Genomic DNA, 14,506 nt, shown 5'->3' with positions numbered 1-14,506 from the left:
AAGACAGCTATGTGCTACCTTACTTTAAGGTAGGAATGGTGGACAGTCCGTCGCAGACGGCAGAAACCCCTCGTTGCACGGGAAGGAAAGTCCATGCTCTCCTGCGATGTGTGATGTGCAGAGATGAAGATAGCAACACATGAATGATGTGCGCAGATGATTGGCGATCACTCCGACTCGGCCGCGGACACGGCGAGGGCGGCCTTGAATAGGCGGATGTAAGGTCAGGTCCCGCAGACTATCCATCCGTGCCGGGCACTTACGTGGTATGCTGCTCTGTAAGGCGAGGAACCTGAGGTGATCCAATGGTGTGATTGTGTATCCGTAATGTACTGACTGACTGATCGAGTGCCAGACGGGTGCCGTTCGATACGAAGAGATGCATGCCCACTATTTGTTCTTGCTTGCCTCTCAAGAACACTGAGCACTGAGGTGTGAAATTCGATTGTCAGGGCCCACAGCCAGCGGCTTTCCGAGCTCTGGAACGGATGATGGAAGCCACTTGCCACTGGGAAGCTGGGGAAAGCACTCCGGTTTTCCGGCGATGGACTTTCGTCCCTTACCAGATGCAATTCCTCGACTGCTTCCAGCCCAGGGAACAATTTTTCTGTTCCATCGTGAGTGGATCCTACCAGTCGCTGCCAGACAAAGCTTAGCTCGCCCCATGCTGCTGTTACCCCCAGGCACAGTTCTAGCGTTGCCATGTTGCCATCAAACCCCAATGAAGACCCTGTCAAGGGCATGGATGGCAGAGGATGTGGACCTGGGATGCCGCAGCAGCAGCTGTTGAAGGTGAATTTGGGCGCGCCGTGGTCTGGTTACCACTCCACTAGAGGCTGTCCGTAACGCCCGCAGTCCGCTGCACCATCCTTCTTGCTCCAGTGTCCCTTTCTAATTAAAAACAGAAAAAAAGGCGAGGGAAAAAAATGGGAACGGACGCCTCCGGGTTGTTGACCCCCGTCACACAATAAAGATCCCAAACACGGCCTTCCTTCTTTCTTCCCAGACTGCTGGTCTTGTTGTCAGCTTCTTTGCTCTTTTTTCCTTCGAGGAACCAGGAGCCAGGAGCCAGGAGCCAAGAGCCAAGAGCCTCGGGCATTGGCATTGGCATCGACGCCGGCAGTCAGCAGCAGCAGCAGTTAGCAGCAGTAGCAGCAGTAGCAGCAGCAGCCGCCAGTTGCGAGTAGCACCGGGCAGTGGCATTCAATCCGTGTCTTGGACGATTGTCTGCAATCGCCCATTTCGCAGTGCAGCAGCACCTCACCCATCGGATGCCTCTTCGGTGCGCCCACTCGCCTTCTGAACTCTGGGCTCATCCGATCGAACCTTCCTCACCTACCTTGTCTACCTACCTTTGCCTCGACTCTTCTTTTCCATCCCGACTTTTTACCCAATTCGCCCCTACCATACCTACCTCCTGCTTTATGTACACGGACTCCGCCTATGTCACGCTTACCACGACCGGCTGCCACTACCCCATCCCAATCGCCGCGCACCAATCGATCATAATGAATTCCAGCTCAGCCGTCATCCAATCCTTATAACAAGGACGGTTAGACTGAAGCATCACAGCCACAAGCGCCAAGACCTGGCACATTCGCCAGCACCAGCACCCACGCCCACTACCAACACTGCCATACTCATACAAATCCCCCAGCTGATGTCTCGACCGGCTTGCCTCTAGGCCACTTTGTTTTCTCCCTCCTCTCATCACACACTCCGCAAATCCTCGAGATCATCGTCGCGACTCGAGAGAAATGCTCGACGACGCGCGTGGCTGGCTGCTCGCCCAGCTCCGGGCAGCCAAGCCTTCCTTTATATCCAAGAAGCCCCATTTCAACTTCATCTCGGCTCACTGTAAGTCGCCGTCCCAACTACCGTCGCATTTCCCATCGCCGTCTGCGCATTGCGCTAATTGCACCACGCTTCCACTTTAGACTTCTGGATCTGTGGCCTCACCATCCTCGGCTCTATTCTGATTTACGCCACTGCCGGCGGCCAGATGGCATATGTTGACGCTCTGTTCTTTGCCAGCGGAGCCAACACACAAGCCGGCCTCAACACCATTGATGTAAATCTGCTGAACACTTTCCAGCAAATATGCATCTACATCTTTGCCATGACCTCCAACCCCATCACCATTCATTCCTCCGTCGTGTTCCTTCGGCTCTACTGGTTCGAGAAGCGATTCCAGACCGTCGTCCGCGAGGCTCGCCAGCGGAGAAACACCATATCCAAATCCATGTCCAGAGCCAGGGGAGATGAATTGAACCAGGCAGAGAGAGGCCGTGGCCTGAGTGTACGGAACATCCAGGTTATCCATAGGAGGAGGGGTCGGATGACCAACGACGGCATCGTGTACGATATGAAGGACGACGAGGACGGTCGCATTTCGCCCGGCAGCAACGGCTTTGTCCCAATTCCCGGAACCCCAGCCCATCGTTCTTCAGGCGAGCAGACTCCCAATACCGCCCCGGGGTCCCAAGATGATGCCAACGACATCGATGCATCACAAAACCGAATTACCTTCGCCCGAAATGTTTTCAGGAGTGATGGAACTGAGCCGGAAGTCAAGCTCCCGTCGCCATCGTCTCCTGCGCACTTGGCCATCCTTGAGCGACAACGCAACGATCAAAATGGGGAGACCCTCCGAATTCCCAACCCTAGAGACGTTGAGAAGGGTATAGAGCCCAAGCGTGTTGAACACGGCGATGCTCCAGAACCGGAGGACGACAGAGACCACAATCACGACCATTCCGCTGCCAGCGGAGCGAATGGTATGGCCAACGATGTCGGCAATGCTGGACGCCGACAGACAATCAAGATCGAAGAGCCGGAGCGGCCACGAGACCAACACGACCCCCCTGTCAAGGATGAGCTTGCAGATGAAGCCGAGGCTATCGGCAGAGCCATTTTCCCTTTCACGTTCCGCAGGTATCGTAAGAAGCAACCGCAGGATGATGGCACATCAGAAAACGCTTTGACGAGAGTCCGAAGCCGCGTCGATACGTTCCGATCCGCCCTGTCACGCGACAAGCAAGACGACATGCCCTACCTTAGTTTCACGCCCACCTTGGGTAGAAACTCTGCCTTCCCTGGCCTGACACAGGACCAGCGTGAGGAACTAGGAGGAATCGAGTACCGGTCGTTGAGGACACTTGCTGTCATTCTACTCTGTTATTTCTGGGGCTTCTCGCTTTTTGCTGTCGCATGCTTCCTTCCATGGGTTCACACTAGCTCGAACGATAAATACGGGAACTACATCGAGTCCATCGGCGTCAGCAAGGCCTGGTGGGCCGTCTTCACCGCAAACTCGGCTCTCAACGATTTGGGTTTCACCCTGACCCCGGACAGCATGACCTCTTTTCATGATGTGCCTTTTATTCTGTTGATCATGTCGTTCCTCATCATAATTGGCAACACTGGCTTCCCTGTCATGCTCCGGTTTGTCATCTGGGTCCTGTCAAAGATCGTCCCTAAGGGAGGTCTCCATCAGGAGCTCAGATTCTTGTTGGATCACCCCCGTCGCTGCTTCACCTTGCTATTTCCAGCAGGTGCAACTTGGTGGCTGTTGACTATTCTCATCGGCCTCAATGTCCTCGATTTGTTGTTCTTCGTTCTTCTCGACGTAGGTACTCGATTTCACTCACAAAGCAAACACCGCTAACTTATAATTTAGCTCAAAGACAATGCTGTTAGCCATCTGCCAGTTGGCATCCGCATCGTCGACGGCCTGTTCCAAGCGGCATCGACCAGAACCGCAGGTTTCTCTGTGGTCAACATTTCACTTTTGCACCCTGCTGTCCAGGTTTCGTACATGATCATGATGTACATTTCAGTCTTCCCCATTGCCATCTCCATTCGTCGCACCAACGTTTACGAGGAGAAATCACTTGGCGTATACCATCACCCCGACGAAGACGTCGACGCTGCGAATGAGAACAGCGCCATGTCTTACGTAGGAACCCATTTGCGTCGACAACTTTCCTTCGATTTATGGTACGTGTTCTTGGGGCTCTTCATTTTGGCCATCACCGAAGGACCTCGTATTCAGCAGAAGGACTTCGATGTCTTTTCTGTGCTGTTCGAGATAGTGAGTGCCTACGGTACCGTTGGACTGAGTCTCGGCTATCCCAACGTCAACGCATCTCTCTGCTCGCAGTTCACCACCGGAGGCAAGCTTATCATCATTGCCATGCAAATCCGTGGAAGACACCGTGGTTTGCCTTACGGCCTCGATCGCGCTGTGCTCCTTCCGAGCGAGTCGCGCTTTGAAAAGGAGGCTGAAGAGGCGCCGTTGCCAGTACTAGCACGATCTGCTACGGGCGCATCAACCGGAACAGCCGTGAGCGCCAGTCGATCTCATCTGAGATCGAGAAGGCAGAGCACCAACCGCGGAAACATCAACATCTTGACTCAATTCTTGCACCCTGGTCCTCCCATGGTCCCGCACGCGGACAGTTTTACGTCCCGACGCAGCAGGTCTTTCGAGGTCGGCGACCACCATCTGCCAATAGCAGAGGAGATGAGGAGGCGTGCCACAGAGCCGACCGAGGATGATAGCACGTCTACTGACTCTGAGGTTATGAACACGACTCGAAGAGTTAACACCACACCAGCGCGCTAGACGCTGCAGCAATTGGTCATCCCGAAACCATCAACACCTGATGAGCAAAACAATGAGCGAGCCTTTTACGGAGTTATGCACGATATTGGCATGTGTGCGGAGTTACTGGTTCGAAAATACATATTTGGTGCGGCAGTCATTCTTTTCTGAAGACAGGACGAAATAGACAAGCTCAAGCTACGGACATACCTCGTGAGTTGGCGTTGGGAAATTCCTGTACATTCTTAGGATTCTGTACAATTATGATGACTGATGAACGGAAGTTTCTATTTTCATGTCTGCAATGGTTATTCATGTGGTGATGTGCTGTCTGTCAGCATGGTGACCAAGGCTTAGACACAGTCAAAGCACTGGGACTCCTTTCAACCCCCTCAATCCTGATTGCTCCATCTCTAGAGGGCCCCATTACGACACTCGCCATTCTTCCTTGTTCTATAAATTCAGTAACCTTTCTTTAATTTTCAAGCCTTTTGGCATGTGCCTGCGTCAGCATTGCCTCCAGAACCCAAGCCTCTGCGCCTGTCTTAATCTTAGACCTCTGATTGTCCTCACGGTACTCATCTTGATTCATAATCCGTTGAGTGTAAGAGATCTTTTTGTGTTCATGTACAAGGCTCTTGGGTCCGTGTTGTACAACCCACCAGTTTTCTAATCGTACATCACCCTTCGAGGCCGTTACGGCCAAGATAATGTCAAAGCCTCCCCCACCACGCCTTCTCTGGAACAACCGAGAGCTCTCAAAGTCATCACTTCTGCTCCTTCTCGAACCTCGAACCAACCTGTCCCTTCGCCCTCGCACGCATGCCGTATCTCTCCTTCTTCCAAGCATAGACGAGGTGATCGACGTTGCCCATGTCATGCTTCGGCTTGCGCATGTACGTGAGACGAGCACGCCTCGCGCGCTTGGGCCTGCGCCAGACGATATCGATACCGATGACGGTGGGCGAGTAGATCTTGTACCACATTTCGACGCCGACCTTCATCAGCTGCGAGCGCACGAGGATGGCCGTGTCGACGCCGCGGCGGCGGATGCTGATGCACACGCCGGAGAAGGGCTCGCCGGATTTCGTGGTGACCATGAGGACGTCGCCGACCTTGGCGGCGTCGGGCCGGGTGATGTCGAAGAGGCGGGTTCGGGCGCCGGTCGGGTCGAGGGTCGCGCGCTGCTTGGCGTCGAGCTCGGGCATGGGGTTCTTGTGGGTGGAGCGGATGGTTTCGACTTGCGGCCAGACGTAGAACAAGGGCTTGCCTTCGGGTCGGACTGGGTGCTGTCTTAGCAAATCCGTCTTTGTGAGTGTATCGTGAGAAATGCTTACATCTTGCCGGCTTGGGGAGTTTGAAGGGTGGTTGTGCCCGAGCAGAGCCTTTTGGTGGTGCTTTAGGCTTCTCGACGGCGGTGGCCATGGACCGGGTGAGCAGTCTCTGGTGGCGCGTCTGACGGAGCGCTGTCTTCAGACAGCCCACAGGCCGTCTGAGTAGACAGTTTGCGTTCATTTTGATGTGTAGTGGGCGATTTGGACCCGAAAGGCGTTGCCGTCGACCGAGGCGCAGGGTAGCTTTCGTAGGAGAGAATCCAAAAAGTCGATGTTCGGAATGCCAATTGCGGGCTGTGATTGGCTCGGTGCATCAATGATGCGGAGCCGGGCGCGATCGCTGCACCGTTCTTGCATCTCCAAATTTTTGGAGGGGACCCTGTACTACCCGTAGCTCCCTCGTCGGATGTCTCGATAGTCTCGACAACAACCCACGCCACATACGGAGACCATGTCCAGGAGTTTAGTTGGAAGGGCCCTGAGGGCAAAGCCGTCGGTATGGGAGCAGCCGGCGGGCTGTATCGCGCAGCAGCAACGGAGCTTCAGCCAAACACCAGCCCACCAAAGTACGTTCCGTGATCAACGTTTATACCGAAGATGCTAACCAGGTGGTGGTAGACAATAACCAAGTCATCTTTGACAAGACCTCGAACCCCGGCCTCGCTCCGATCCTCGAAGAGATCCAGTCCAACATCATCCTCCCCTTCCACCTCCCCATCCACCAGCGCCAGCGTGTGTTCTCCCCGAAGATGAAGAACTCCCTCCGCACCGACCCCGTCTACGTCGAGGTCGACGGCCACGAGCACAAGTTTACCCACATCGACCAGGATGCCCTGCCGCCCTCACGCGAGATCACCTGGAAGGCTCTGCGTGAGATGCAGACTGCCGAGGACTGGAACAACTTTGGCCGCCTGCTAGCGGGCATGCGCATCGCGGGGCGCCGGTACAGCCAGGTCGACTTCGCCAAGATGGTCCGCCTGGCGGGCTCCAAGGGGCAGATCTTCACCATCATCGAGGCGGCGCGGCAGGTGCGCAAGACCGGCTTCAAGCTGGACACGTCGGAGAAGGTCAACGAGACGCTACACTACGTGCAGATGCGCGCGGCCCAGAGCGGGTGGGACAAGGAGTTGACGGAGCAGAGCCTGCGGTGGGCGGAGATGGTGATTGAGATGATCGAGGACGACAAGCACAAGCTCAAGCACGACCCGACGGTCAAGCGCGGGCAGCAGGTCCGCTGGCCGCTGCACAAGGACCCCCAGGTTCTGGGCGCGGCGCTGCACCTGGCTGCCGTGCTGGCTGTGAAGCACAACGAGGGCAAGGACGTCGACGGCAAGGTTACGCTGTACGCGAAACAGGTTGTGGAGAGGTGGCCCGCGGACAAGGGCTTGAAGAAGTTGCACCCGAGGGAGGCCTACAAGAACTACCAGACCGGTGTCGCGTACCTGGCCTCGAGCAGGACGCAGTACCTGGCCACCGCCAGCCCTGTCCTGCACGGTCTGTTCCTCGCTGCCCGCGTGGTGGATCAGCCTACGGCGGAGAAATTGCAGGCAATCGCTGCGACGCTCGGCGCCGAGGTGAAGCAGGCGGTCGACAGCGAAAGCACTCCTGCCGAGCGCGGCTTGTCAACCTACAACACCCTCTTTGAGTCCAAGGCGTAGGGGACAATCGGGACATATGAAGGGAGGGCATGACTAATGCGAGAAAAATGGAGGCGGAGGATGGCATAAAGAAAAGAATCAGACGACGCTCCAAGAGGCAGGCGGGGGCTATGTACAGCTGATATGTAAGATTATCTATGTATACAAGCATCAAAGGCACACACCCAAAAGAGACGGCCGACTACGGCAAGACAATGTACTTTTCCAGATGCTTCGGTATCGCGCCCAGGAGCTTCTTCTCGCCCAGCCACTTGCGCGAGAACAACCTCTCGGCGTAGCGGTATGCGCCGTCGCAGAGGATTGTGACGACGGTGTGTCCCTTGCCGAGCTTCTCAGCAACCTCCTTGGCGGCCACGACGTTGAGTGCCGAGCTGGCGCCCAGGTACAGACCCTCCTCGTCGAGGCAGCGGTACACCATCTCGATGCTCTTCTCGTCGGCGATAGTCAGGGAGCCGTCGACGAGCCCGATATCGGGCGCCAGGTTGTCCGTGATGCGGCCCTGGCCGATGCCCTCGGTGATGCTGGACCCCGTGCGCTCGACCAGCTTGCCACCGGAGCTCACGTACGAGTGCAGCACGCTGCCGGGCGGGTCGGCGAGGAATGACTTGACGCGGCCGCCGCTCTTGTCCTTGAGGAAGCGCGTGATGCCCGCGAGCGTGCCGGCGGTGCCCGTGGCGCACGTGAAGGCGTCGACCTTGCCCTGCGTCTGCTCCCAGATCTCGGGGCCCGTGGTCTCGATGTGCGCGCGGCGGTTGGCCGTGTTGTCGAACTGGTTCGTCCAGACGGCGTTGTCGAGGCGCTCGGCGTGGCGGCGGGCCTGATGGTTGTAGTTCTCGGGGTTCTCGAAGGCGACGGCCGGCACGGGGTAGACCTCGGCGCCGAGCAGCCTCAGCAGATCGATCTTGCCCTGGGACTGGGTGTTGGGCATGTAGATGACGAGCTTGTAGCCCTTGGAGCGGCAGACGTGCGCGAGGCCGATGCCGGTGTTGCCCGCGGTGCCCTCGACGACGGTGCCGCCCGGCTTGAGGAGGCCGCGCTCCTCGGCGTCCTTGACGACATAGAGGGCGGCGCGGTCCTTGACGGAGCCGCCTGGGTTCATGAACTCGGCCTTGCCGAGGACTTCGCAGCCGGTCTCGGCGGAGAGCTTGTTGAGGCGGATGAGGGGGGTATTGCCGATGGCTGGAGGGGAAGCCGCGTGGTTAGCGTGCTGTCAATTGAGGAGGAGAGGAGGAAGGGAGTGAGGACGTACCGCCGGTGAGGCCCTTGACGACGCCCTGCGCCTTGGAGAGGTTGAGGGAGTAGGCGCTGGGAGGGTCAATGGCGCGGACGGCCGTCGTCGCGAAGCGACGGACACCGAGACGGTTCATGGTGTCTGTATCTCGAAGAGTCAATCACTCCAAGATTCAGAATCACAGCCCGGGGAACAGCTGTGCAGTGCGATCGGTCGACTTGCGACTTGGGAGGTTGGCGGTTTCTAGGTATGTTGAAGAACCTCCGGCGTTCGGCTTTCTAAGCTGGGTGACAAGGGGTGGTCCCTCCCGTGGTGGGGTTCAATTGGGTTCTGCGTGCCGCTAAAAAAAATCACGTCAGAGCTTGAGGCGGCCGTGGTGGGGTCGCTGAAGAACGGCGCGGGGCCGCGGGACGGCAGTCGGGGGAGCCGGCCGATCATCCCGTACCGACGAGACCGGTCCGAATTTAGGTGAAATAGATGCTTAGAATTGTGTTGCGCGCCTCGGGATACGTTTTGCAAATTTCATCGAACAAGGCCGGTTCGGAAATAATGTTGAACACGGGACAATTAACAGCCAATGCGTACGACGTGCATTTTTGACGTGGACTAAAAGTCCCTTTTCAATTCTAACAGCGAACGCACACTGCTTGATCCAGGACTTCTGGGAGCATTTCTATTTCCTCACAGAAACTTGTGCTGACCCTGACGCCATTTAAGACAGAGACACTTCCCGTTCTCAGTCACGACCGCACCAGGCAAATTGCGACGGTTAAGTTCAATTAGCTTGTAGATATTTTGTTACTACCATGCAAGCGCAAACTCTTTTTCAATAATTGGATTGTCTTGTCTCATTGGTGTGGTGCCTGAAATATCTGTCAAATTGCATTCTTACTGTTTTTTTGTACCCATCCAAATGATCGTTGTCGTCGTTATACTTATGAGACTTTTGGAATAAGCAGTCCCTAGGACAGCGATAGGGCTACGAAGATGCTAAGGCTTGGACACAGACCATTCTTTTATACCAGGGCCACCACTTCATTCCCTAGCGTTTCTGCAATATTTCCCTAGTCGAGCCATACAAAATAGATCGATTTGGGTGTGGGTACCCATAGTACGGATACCCATGGATATGGACATGTCTCCGGTATAAATTTGGTTTGCGCATGGGCATGCGTATGGTATCGATTGGATATCCGGGAGATATCCATATGGTTATCCATGGGATCTGGATACCCATGGGTATAGATACGGTCTGGATATCCGTGGGTGTGGATATGGATATGGACACACATCGGATGTCCGTGGGTACGGGTAAGGGTATGGCCTGGGTGTAGCGATGATTTGAATATCCGTGGGTATGGATTCTATGGGTATGGATACCCATGGGTACGGACATTGTTTATACATCGGTGAAGACAACCACATGGGTAATGGACGATGGTTATGGGTACCCACGGGGACGGATATATTCTAGATGTGGATGTGGTTTAGATGTGGGAATGTTTTGGATACCTATGGGTATGATTTGGGTACGGGTACGGATTGGATATCTGTGGGTATGATCTGGGGATGGGTATAGGTATGATTTGGTCTGGATATCCGTGTTGTACGGGTTCTATGAATATGAAGACCCATTGAATACCCGTTGGATACCCATGGGTAGGGATAAAGTTTGAGAATGGGTACCCATCTGGATATTTATGGGTAATGGGTAATTGGTAATGCTATGGATCATGAGATTTTTACTGCAGCACATCTAACATACAGCGTTCCTGAGGAGTCCTCTACATTAGACACGTTAGAGGGTCACTTGACCAACACACAAAGTTAGTGCTGACTGACTTAGCAGCGACCATTTGTCTCTCTGAAGTTGGCTGACCAGAAGCATCAATCTCGTCATCTCCCGTTAAGGGAGTATTAGAAGTAAGGACGTAGCGGTCGAATGCATACTTCAGTCTTCTTGACTTCCTTCCCTATTTCGCATGTCCTCCTCCATTTTGGACTTCTCTAGGTTATTCAGCTGCCTCATTTAAACTTCTGAGCTAAGTTTTGTTCATATTGATAGATTGGATATCCATTTCACCTATATAGAGAAAATGGTGGCGTCCACAGGACATGTGCCACTTTTGATACTCCCGGCCGTTTCATTCATCACAGCGCCTCATTATACAATCATTCTCTTGCTTTCACCAACCGCCACAGTCTTCTCAGTGCTGCTCCAAGTTCCTCACATACGGCGAAGGGAAGAGCCCCTTGGCGCCCATGTAGACCCCAAAGAACCAGTCCCCATTAACATCCTCAATCTCCCTAATCTCAGCACCCTTGGGAAACATTAGCTCATCCTCAGCCTTGGGGAACCAAGCCCACGCCGCGTTGGCCCGCATCCCCGTACCCCCGTCCGGCGGGAACCCCTGTGCCAGGGCCTCGCTCGTCGGGGCATCCTCAGCCACATCTGTCGTGACGAAGCGCTCGCGTCGCTGCGAGCCCTCGGTCCACCACCACTTGTGGTGCGCTCGGTCGTCGCCCGGGGCTTGTTCCATTCGCAGCCCGCGGCCTCCTACGAGGTCGGCGAGGACGTGCCGATATTGCCCGCCGGGTCCGTCGTGGAAGCCGACGACGACCATGCGGTGCCCGTTGAGGCAGCGGCGCCAACCGGCGTGGCCGTTTTCGGGGCTGACTTGGCCGCGGGCTTCGAGGTTGGCGTAGCAGTTGGTGCATATGTCGTAGTCGCCTGGATAGGTGTCTGGCTCGATGGAGCTGGTGCAGGTGAAGCAGTGGTACCGGCTGTGGCTAGGAACGATGGGGTCCTGGCATACGTCGCAGCGTGTTGTGAAGGTAAGGGGCTTGAAGGGGCCGATATTATGGATGTTTGGCCCCGTCAGAACAGCCGACGAATGAGGCGGTTTTGGCGATCTCGGGCTCGCAGGCGGCGTGTGGGATTGCTGAGGCTGATATGTCAATGGCAGAAGCGGGTGAGTGCAGCATCGTCCCTGGTTCACGCAGTTATTGCAGAAACCCCAGTCACCCAGATTGCACGAATCGCAGCGCCAGAAGCACTCATTCGCCCATGAAAGACAGTTTGCGCAGAAGTTACCGCTCTCTAGACGCTTGATCGGGTCCTCAGTCGTAAGCGTCCTCCTACCCTCCGCTCCGCCAGGGATGATCTTGGGTTGGAGATATCGGTTTGCCGTTAGCATGTGTGGCCTAGGTAGATCCTCTCGACCGGCTTGGCGAGCTTTCTCCCACTTCGTCCACGCGCCGTATCCGAAGCCGAACCAATGCAAGCAGCCCTTGCCCGAACGGTAGCATTCGAGACAGATATTCCAGTTGCCACTGGCACAGATGCCGCAGTTGTAGTGAAGGTCGTACTCAATGTGCTGTTTGGCACACCGGGAACATGCGATGGACGGCTCGGGGTAAAGCTGCGAGCGTGTGCGTTGGTGTCCTGGTGAGTTTGGGCTACCGATGCCCAGTCCGACTGGACTGGAGAGGGTCTGGCTGATGATGGACAGATCTGCTGGACGGTTTGGCCGCTGGATGCGAGGTGATAACGGCTCTATGGGCGGGGAGGGGGCAAAGTTGGCAGATACCAGCGCAGAGGTTGGTGCTCGGCCGGCGAAAGAAAGATCGCGGGACGTGGGGGAATCACTAGGGGGCTGCGTCGTCGGCACAGAGGGAGTGCTGGAGCTTCTAGCTTCGCCAAAGACTGTCCTCGGCGCCGATGCATCGCCAAACTGTGTACGGGTTGTGGTGGAAAGGTCCGTCTGTGAACGTGTAGCCACGCGGACTTCAGACTGCGAAGCTGGAACCGGCGTGGTCGCACTACGGCCGCCGCTAGAGGTTCGACGTCTCCTTCGCCTCTCCTTTGGGCGGATTTCGAGGTGCATCGCACTTTGCGAGAGCGGGGGTCGGCTGCGATCATCGGGGACGCCTGTGGCACTCGTCGACCTCGAGTGTGGTCGCTGCCTGCTTGATGGCCTGCTGCTGTCTGATGCAGTTGCCCTGATTTCCTGAACACGGTCAGGAGAGTGTCTCGACTGCCCATCGGTATCTCTCCTCCTCGTCCTGTCACCTCTAGCCCGCTCCCGCTCCCTCTGTCGGCGCCGGTAGGCCTCCGTGATCTTTCGGCTCAGGTCGTCATTTCGACTGAGGTCAATATTGTCGAGGTCGAGACCATCGAGAAGGCCCTCCTCCTGGATCTGCCTTGCGAACTCTTCAATCTCCCTCTCGATGTCTCGCTCACTCAAGTCTCCGGAGCTGATCAACGACCTCAGCGACGACTGATGCTCAATTTGGCGACGTCGAGATTCCGCCGATGACTCCTCACGTTGCCTTGACTCACTCCTCCGCCTTCTCCTCTGCTCACTTGGCCTTGCGTCGGGCTGCAGCTGGTCTCCATGAGATCGGTCTTCTTCGGTGCGGGGTCGTCTACTGCCCTCGTGTCTGTGACTCTGACGGCTGTCGCGACTAGGATCTCGACTTCTGCGCGTTCTGCCGTCTCCAGAGCTGCTATCCTCCCGGCGTCGTCTGTGCCGCGGAGCCAAGGAGGTTTCCACCCCAGCCTCCCGCAGGCTCAACTCCCGCACATCCTCTATTAACCTCCGCTCTTCCTCTTCCGCCCGCCTCTCGTCCGGCGTTCTTTCTGAACTGCGTATGCGCGGGAGCACCTTGTCCCCCGGCTTGTACTTCTTGACCATTTCCTCGATATCCGCCTCAGATCTCTTTCGGTCGGGGTTTGCCGCAACGAACATGTCGAGGAGGGTTGCGACGGTGGCATTGTGCCTCGTGTCGCGCACTCGCGCACGGCATGACGGGCAGGTGAAGATGTTGGAACTTGGTGACGGTGGGTTTGGCGAGTTTTCGGCCTGCTGGGCTTGAAAAGAAAACCAGTCCTTTAGACATGCGCCGCAATAGGTGTGCAGGCAGTCGAGAAGAGTCAAGGGCTGGTAGAGGAGCTCGGTGCAGATCTGCAGAGACGAATCGGTCAGCGCAAAAAGAAGCATTTAAAGTGCCCCTCCCACTTTCCACCGCTGTCACTCTCACAGGCTCTCTAGACTCCCGCTCTAGGGCGGCGCTACGGGGCTTTGGATCAGACGACAAGGACGGGCAACTTACAGAGCATGTCAGCTCCTTCTCCAGGTCGAGGGCAGGCTTTGAGGAATCCATGGAGCACCACGAGATCCCAAAAATGCCGGGCACCAAGGCAATGTCTTGGGGAAGACGTGGAACTGCCCAAGATGCGCCTGAGGGGACATGGTTCGTATTAAGACTGGCTGGCGGTCGTTGGCGAGCTGCGGTGGCGGGGCGGGCTTGAAAGGCAAAGGCTAGGCGCGCCGTGCCCGCAGCTGCAAGCACTGGACCACCAAGAGAAGAAAAAAAAAGCTCAGAAAACCGCCTGTGATGGATGGCAGCTACAGAAGCCCAACCCCACGTCTGCTGGCCCCGGCTCCCTTATCCCTGCTTACCGCCGTGTCTAAGACTAAGCTGAGGTCACTGCAGCCCTTTCACCAGATCTCTCAGACAGGTAACCCCCCTGCAGCTTTACGGGAATACGAACTCAATGGGCTCGAGACTGGTAAATTTCAGGCTCGATTTCGTGTTGCGAAACCATCATACTTTGGCGGGCCTTTCTGTTCATGTGAGCGCTCTCATAACAAAAGTATCTTTCGCGATGGGC

The 14,506-nt window shown here is 56.1% G+C and overlaps 5 protein-coding genes across 5 annotated transcripts; 2 read left to right on the top strand and 3 right to left on the bottom strand.

The window, feature by feature from the left end:
• Positions 1 to 1,757: 1,757 nt before the first annotated feature.
• Positions 1,758 to 4,627, top strand: TRK2-1 (Low-affinity potassium transport protein; the record flags this gene model as incomplete). Its single annotated transcript, XM_037322245.1, has 3 exons — positions 1,758 to 1,857; positions 1,938 to 3,628; positions 3,680 to 4,627. The coding sequence occupies 3 exons, from the start codon at positions 1,758 to 1,760 to the stop codon at positions 4,625 to 4,627; spliced, it is 2,739 nt and encodes a 912-aa protein (XP_037180171.1).
• A 746-nt stretch (positions 4,628 to 5,373) lies between these two features.
• Positions 5,374 to 6,121, bottom strand: CGCA056_v006995 (54S ribosomal protein subunit img1; the record flags this gene model as incomplete). Its single annotated transcript, XM_037322244.1, has 2 exons — positions 5,374 to 5,888; positions 5,944 to 6,121. 2 exons carry the CDS (start codon positions 6,119 to 6,121, stop codon positions 5,374 to 5,376), a joined length of 693 nt encoding a protein of 230 aa, XP_037180172.1.
• A 270-nt stretch (positions 6,122 to 6,391) lies between these two features.
• Positions 6,392 to 7,598, top strand: CGCA056_v006994 (uncharacterized protein; the record flags this gene model as incomplete). The annotated part of the gene is made up of 2 exons (XM_037322243.1): positions 6,392 to 6,506; positions 6,559 to 7,598. The coding sequence occupies 2 exons, from the start codon at positions 6,392 to 6,394 to the stop codon at positions 7,596 to 7,598; spliced, it is 1,155 nt and encodes a 384-aa protein (XP_037180173.1).
• Positions 7,599 to 7,779: 181 nt separating this feature from the next.
• On the bottom strand, positions 7,780 to 8,965 carry cys-17 (Cysteine synthase 1; the record flags this gene model as incomplete). The annotated part of the gene is made up of 2 exons (XM_037322242.1): positions 7,780 to 8,777; positions 8,848 to 8,965. 2 exons carry the CDS (start codon positions 8,963 to 8,965, stop codon positions 7,780 to 7,782), a joined length of 1,116 nt encoding a protein of 371 aa, XP_037180166.1.
• A 2,071-nt stretch (positions 8,966 to 11,036) lies between these two features.
• Positions 11,037 to 13,995, bottom strand: CHFR (E3 ubiquitin-protein ligase CHFR; the record flags this gene model as incomplete). The annotated part of the gene is made up of 2 exons (XM_037322241.1): positions 11,037 to 13,796; positions 13,945 to 13,995. 2 exons carry the CDS (start codon positions 13,993 to 13,995, stop codon positions 11,037 to 11,039), a joined length of 2,811 nt encoding a protein of 936 aa, XP_037180167.1.
• Positions 13,996 to 14,506: the final 511 nt, after the last annotated feature.

This window comes from Colletotrichum aenigma (genome assembly GCF_013390185.1).
Source record: "Colletotrichum aenigma strain Cg56 chromosome Unknown KSG_Cg56_contig04, whole genome shotgun sequence".
Classification (NCBI taxonomy): Eukaryota; Fungi; Ascomycota; class Sordariomycetes; order Glomerellales; family Glomerellaceae; genus Colletotrichum; species Colletotrichum aenigma.
The sequence above is the reverse complement of the archived record's forward strand: the minus strand, read 5'-3'. Positions and strand labels throughout refer to the sequence as shown.